The sequence below is a fragment of the Arachis duranensis genome, chromosome 4 (genome assembly GCF_000817695.3).
Source record: "Arachis duranensis cultivar V14167 chromosome 4, aradu.V14167.gnm2.J7QH, whole genome shotgun sequence".
Lineage (NCBI taxonomy): Eukaryota > Viridiplantae > Streptophyta > Magnoliopsida > Fabales > Fabaceae > Arachis > Arachis duranensis.
This window is the reverse complement of record NC_029775.3, coordinates 113498719-113505384: the sequence shown is the minus strand read 5'-3', so window position 1 is coordinate 113505384 and position 6666 is coordinate 113498719. Positions and strand designations below refer to the sequence as shown.

At 34.8% G+C, this 6666-nt stretch overlaps 2 protein-coding genes across 3 annotated transcripts in view; one reads left to right on the top strand and one right to left on the bottom strand.

Annotated features, from left to right (window-relative positions):
• LOC107486073 (uncharacterized) overlaps positions 1-2568 on the bottom strand; it is a 16151-nt gene extending 13583 nt beyond the window's left edge. The window contains exons 1-2 of the mRNA XM_016106616.3: positions 2136-2568; positions 282-308 (exon numbers count right to left, since the gene is read on the bottom strand). Coding sequence (XP_015962102.1) covers positions 282-308; positions 2136-2237 — 129 coding nt within the window. The 5' untranslated portion in view covers positions 2238-2568. The remainder of the gene's footprint in view (positions 1-281; positions 309-2135) is intronic.
• LOC107486075 (uncharacterized) overlaps positions 1-5502 on the top strand; it is a 7727-nt gene extending 2225 nt beyond the window's left edge. Inside the window, exons 1-4 of one of the 2 annotated variants that reach the window (XM_016106617.3) lie at positions 2582-2812; positions 3782-3943; positions 4504-4569; positions 4748-5502. In XM_016106617.3, the coding sequence (XP_015962103.1) occupies positions 2798-2812; positions 3782-3943; positions 4504-4569; positions 4748-5152 (648 nt within the window). In that variant the 5' untranslated portion in view covers positions 2582-2797 and the 3' untranslated portion in view covers positions 5153-5502. Of the gene's footprint in view, positions 1-2581; positions 2813-3781; positions 3944-4503; positions 4570-4747 lie in introns of those variants that run through there. The other variant, XM_052260130.1, reaches the window with a different exon arrangement.
• Positions 5503-6666: the final 1164 nt, after the last annotated feature.

Here is a 6666-nt window from a genome sequence, read left to right as displayed (position 1 = left end):
TAAACACATGTATTTATACATAAATAATTAATAATTGATTTTACATGTATTTTTGAATAATACTACATATTTAAATTTTTTTGTTAACTAAGTCTAACCATATTGGTCTAACATAACAAAAATTAGTTATGTCAAGTATTATTTCAAGTTTGATTGTTTAACTGGTTAAACTTGGTGAATAAAAAAATTTGGATGTGTAGACTCTTTGTTAAATTATCAATTACTAATAGTGATGTACAATAATGAAGGCAAAGACAGAAAGAAGATTTTTCATTACAGACCTGAATTTCAACCTCTGCCGGCGATATCTGCAGAATTCACAGCAAATATGTTGCATGTTAATTTTTTTTTTAATTTTTTTAATTTCTACTCTAAATTTAAACCAGAGTTACAGAAGGAAAGTCTCTGTTTTGTTTGCAACTGAATCTAGGAAAATTTCCAAATGATTCAAGAATATTAGTTTTTCAACAATTTTAGAGGATGATCTCAAACAACAACAACAACAATAAAGTGTTCCAGGAATATTGGTATTTCAATTGGTGTTTCAGTTCGTGTTTACAGTTATTTTAAGAACGTTGGTGTTTCAATTGTAGTGACCTAAAAATAAAGGAGGCCTTGGGGTTGGTGATGTTGCTCTAAAAAAATAGTCGTACAATTTAAATGGTTGTGGAGATTTGATAAGGAAGAATGCCGATTATGAAAAAAAGTTGTATGCTCTTGCAACAATTTAAATATTAGTGAGAGGATGGTGAACCAGATGAGAAAGAATTATGGAGGTATTTGAGGGGATATTAGAAGTTTGCATATGCGTGACCCAGAGTTCCCAAGAAATTTGAGCAAGGTATGCAACTTGTGATCGGGGATGGAACTAAGACATGGTTTTGGTATGATTTGTGACTTAGTGAAGGGAGATTAATGGAAAGGTTTCCTCGGCTCTAGTATTTCTAATGATAAAGTATGTTGCATTAGTGAATGTGGGGTGTGGGATGGGCATAATTGGGTTTAGAGCTTGGAATAGCGGAGACAGTTGAGAGAGTGGGAGGAATTAAGCGTCTTGCTGCGAATTCTTTCAAAGGTGATAATAAAGCATGGTGAAGTCGACAAATTGGTATGGAAGCATGATAAATTGTTATGATATGTCTTGCTAGCTTTAAGATAGGTTGTTGGAGATGTTATGGATGTCTGTAACTGTTATAAGCTCTCACATTCCTCTTTGGGTGTCTTGCTAGTTTAGATATCTGTAACTGTTGTAAGCTCTCACATCCTCTTTGGGAGTCTTGTTAGCTTTAAGATAGGTTGTTGGAGATGTTATAGATGTTTGTAACTGTTGTAACCTCTCACATCCCTCTTTGGGTTTGTTGATAGCTTCAAGATAAGTTGTTGGAGATGTTATAGATGTCTGTAGCTGTTGTAAGCTCTCACAGGCCTATTTGGGTATATTGATAGCTTCAAGATAGATTGTTGGAGATGTTATAGATGTCTGTAACTGTTGTAAGCTCTCACAGGCCTATTTGGGTGTCTTGATAGCTTCAAGATAGGTTGTTGCATATGTTATAGATGTCTGTAGCTGTTGTAACCTCTCATAGGCCTATTTGGGTGTCTTGATAGCTTCAAGATAGGTTGATGGAGATGTTATAGATGTCTGTAACTGTTCTAAGCTCTTGCAGGTCTATTTGGGTGTCTTGACAGCTTCAAGACAGGTTGTTGGAGATGTTATAGATGTCTGTTCCTGTTCTAAGCTCTCGCAGGTCTATTTGGGTGTCTGGATAGCTTCAAGACAGGTTGTTGGAGATGTTATAGATGTCTGTACCTGTTCTAAGCTCTCTCAGGGTTATTGGGGTATCTGGATAGCTTCAAAACAGGTTGTTGGAGATGTTATAGATGTCTGTAACTGTTCTAAGCTCTCGCAGGTCTATTTGGGAGTTCTGTGAGTTCTAAAATTATATATTTAAAAAAATACACTGAAATACCAATGTTTCTGGAACACTTGAACGCCTTCCCTGAATCTATAGCAAGGAAAACGAAATCACAAGCTGTAACTACTATTACTGAAAACCTTGATCATGGTGATGATAGGCAACATTGGAACAAGATAAAAACTCAGAAGAAGAATAAAGCAAAGAATGGTGTTTTACCGTTTCACTTGAGTTCTTGTGAGATTGCATCCCTTGTTCCTCTTCTCTTTCAACTCCATTATCCATCTTGATTAGTCCAATTCCGTTGCTAACAAATGCCATTGCCCCAACCAAATGAGCTATTCTAAACTTGATGATAGATAGATAGATAGACGCGCTTTGCCGAAGATCCTTCTTGGTAATCTTCCTTCAGTGGTTTCCATTCATTCTTTTTTATCAGAAATAATGAGTTTTTTTTTTTTTTTGGCATGGACAAACAATGACGGTAAATTTCTCCATTCTTTCGTATTTTATTAAGTAGAGAAATATTAGGATTATATTTTTAATGTGTTAATAAAAAATAATAAATTTTGTTGATAATATATTATTTGTTTTTTTGAGAACGGTGCGTGAAACTGTGAATGTGAACATTATTTAATAAAGTGACCCTTTGCGAAGTTGCAGCTTCACTTTCGTTTGGGAATGGAAAGGAACTAGCTAGTCTAGTCAACGCTTCTCTCCCTTTTTTCTTTTTACCGAATTAATTAGTCGCAGCAACGCGGTTTTCTTTGGATACAAGGTTTCTGATGTAACAACTGGGTTGGGGTGACATTGTTCACTTTTGCCTTTGTTCATTGAACTCCTCTTCTTCTGCTTCTTTCTTCTTCTTGTTCTTCTGCTTCATGGAACACATATGGGTAATTTCTCTCATCCATCATCACCTGTAATTGTTGTTAGATCCGCTAGCCCAACATGCTTTTATTATTTTCTGTCATAATTTTCTTGTTCAAGTTATTTTAACATTACATTTGATCAGGCTCTTTAGTATATAAGATTGTAGTGGTTCATTTTCTCTTGAGCATTGATATGTAGTATGACCCTCCTTCTCGACCTCCGTTTCGGGTTGATTGGCCTCTGATGGCTTCCCATGGGTGAAAAAAGCTACTTTATAATAAGTAATAAGGAAAGGCCAATCCCGCAGGGACGAGGAACTGCTATTCTTTTTCATTTCGATTTAATTTAGCACCAAATCTATGAAATTCAGCGTCTTCTTTTCATGTTATGGTTTCGAATTGTATGTCTATAATCTGTGGTAGTAATAGCGATTGTAGTTAGTATAGCGACAATATACTTACGATTAGAGACGAATCAGAGGGTTAGCGATATCGCAGGGTGAATCTAAATTGACCAAGAACGCATCGAATCAGGTTGAACGTGACCCAGTTCGAAAAAGGGTTTCTTTTCCTCTTTTCCTCTAAATTGAGATAGAAACTGCCTCAAAAAGAACATATTACCATCCTCCCACCACAACCGTTTGCAAACCTCAGTCTCATCTCCGTTGAAAAGCTATTAAGCAAACAGTTTTTTTTTTTTAACTATTTCTTTTTATTATTTGGCTAATGATTTTGGGCCCTATTATGCTTTCTACAGTTATTCTGAGTTGATTATGTTTTATAATTTGGACTTTCCTATTATGTGTTATTGTTTTATTTAGGACATATCCCTATGCTTTATGCTTGGTTACTTGTTTCGGTCATTTTTATTTCTGGATATCATTTTTAATTTTATTTATTATTGTTGTTTATGTATCTTACTATACACACATAAAAAATAGATTCTCCATACATATCCCAATTTAATAACCTTCTCTTTATTATGGATGACAGAGTCATTTGCGTTGTCTTCCGCTAGATAAAATGGTTGGCTTTGTTGAACATCATATATACCCTATCAATAATGAGGAGAAGGGTCAGCGAGATTTGCGTCGTCTTCTGCTAGGTAAAATGGTTGGCTTTGTTGAACATCATTTATACCCTATCAATAACGAGGTAAGAGTTGGGGAAGAGTTCTTGATTTGTTAATCATTACTTTATTATTGTTCTTTCTGTTGTTGTTCTTATTTTTGTTTTCTCATTGTTTCTCCATGTAAATCAAGAGGATGATTTTTAAGAAAAGGGTTGAGATTATTGCAGTTGTATAGTTGCGGGTCCTGTTCTTTGTGCCCATTTGATCTAATCACAGAGAAATACTTGCATGCTATTCAAGCAATTACAATCACTCATTCTCATCTTCTATTTGAACTTTAAACACTATCAATTAAAAAATGTGGCTGAAAATATTTTTAAAATATCTCTTTGTTTTATTCTTATCATTCCATGTAGCCACTTGTTGCCTCTTTGTTTTATTCCTTTCATTCCATAAACACTAACGTGATCGATAGTACTCCATAGTGATGGGATTTGTATAAGAATACTTGGACTTGTACAGTATATATACCATGCTATCCGGATATCTATGATCGATTATTGTTTAGGAAAAATGAAGGACCAAGTTTTGAGTTTGATTCCGAAGAAAATATGGTCCTTTATTTGTTTCTTTCTTTTGACAGGTGGGCAAAGGTTTGTCCCTAGACGCCCAAGTTCAAAAGTTGGCTTCTCAGCATTGGATTGAAGCTGTGAGTTATGAATACTTTACCCATTTTTTTTATTTTAAATTTATTTATATTTTTTATTTTATTGTTGTGATAGTAAGGTGGTAGTAGTATGGTTTTGGAGGGAAGAAAAAGTTTTAAAACTGAAATGGATTCCCACTTTGCTGTTTTTCTCCAAATGGTTGATTCACAAACATATCAGATTGTTCCCGAGGGCGATTTGATGGGAGCTACAGATCCAGAATTAACCGTGCAACGCATGTCATCTTATGCGATTTCTGCAAGCATATTTCTTTGGATTTTCTTGATATACAGCCAGACGCTACTGGCAAAGTATTTGGCCACAAAAGCAAGAGTCTCCATTTTCATAGCTGTTGACATGCTTGGATTGTTAAGTTTCATGGTGCTTGCTTGGGCTGTGGGTGTTAAGATTCTTGTTGGTGGAAAACTCTCTCGCATGAACTGTAGTATGTTCCTCCTTTGGGCCATTCTTAAGCTTTTCAAATCAGATAACTCGATTGATGCGGTTTACCTTCCAATACTCGGAATATTCTTCATCGGGTGGCATGCAATGTCCTCACTGGACACCAAATACCAAAACTGTTGAACACGTGTTGAGTTCTCTTGATCTGTGTTTGCATATGCCTCAGCATTCGAACATATGTTATCTAGGGTGCGCCTCTCCTTTGATATAGTGTGTGGTATGAGGCATATGCCGCAGCTCTTTTAGATATATATCAAATAGAAATAAATTTCTCACTAGAGAATGCTTTTCTTTTGTTTCATATTAAGCATGCGAGGATGCTTGCTTGTACTTATCGTGTTTGTAATTTGAAGGTGTGTGATATATATTGTATTGCTGTTGGAACTTACCATTCAGCAGTAGGATTCTACCCAACTTTGGGGGCGTAATTATTCTACGAATGAAATATCCTATGCTTAATTATTCAATAGAAACTAGTTTTACTCTAAGAATTATGTTTGGTTGGGGTAAACATAAATTGAAATTTTCATAGAAGAGTTTCATTGAGTTTCTTGAAATTGTAATAACATTATATACAATTAAAGAATCATATGAATATGTTAAGTTTCCCAATAACAAATTTGAAGGTGGTAGTTCACCTGATAGGTTGTTAGCCAAAGGTACCAGGTCATCACGTAGTCAGTTTGGCAGCAAAGAGTTAAGTTAGTAAGTTTGTTATGGTTTTTTTTTTTCTCTGAAATAAATTAAAAAAAATATATTTATTTCCAATAACACGTTATTCGATCTTTTTATTTTTCAGATATGTTTTATTTTGGGATTTAGGGTGGCAAACTTAATAATTTATATGAAGTTTGCCATACTCTTGGTGAACTTAAACTGCCAACACGACTTCTTTTTTGTTTTCAAATTGTTGTCTAATTTCGAACTCATTAGTTGGATCCTGTTTCTATGGGTAAACGACTAATCCAAAGTCATTGCATCAAAATTTAACCTGGAGGAGTGATTTGTATGTCACCATAGTAGTTCATCTCTTCTTCCTTGTCACCATCATAAGAAATTTTTGCTGGTTCATCATCAGCATGTTTCTGTCATCGGGGTTAATTTCGTACGAATCCATCATCAAATCCCTAATAGCAAAACCCTCATAACTTTTAACATTATCTTCCATCATGTCAGCATTATCAAGTTTAACGTTTGAGTCCTCTTAACTGTCTTCAGGTGGCATATTTAGATCGACCATCATCCTTTTAATATTTCATCTAACAGCTCCACTTAACGGATTATCATCAATAGTATCCGCAGATGATCATTATCCACCCAACTCAACGAGAAACATGAATAATTCCAATAAATGAACATTTGCCCATCGATTGTGCCACGACCTTATAAGATCTACGTCCTCTTTGTCACGTAACCGTTACCTAATTCAAAACAACAGCAATATTTTCTCAAAATAGTGGTCTAATAAACATAATAACAACATAGCAAAGACAACTGTAACATATTTTTTATAAATCAAATTGTCATCTACTTAGGTCGGATATCTGTAGTAATTTTTTTTTTCACTCTTTTCGTGTGTTGCTGCCCAACGGAATATAATATCAAATTCTTCAACACTATTAGACTGTTGACTTTTG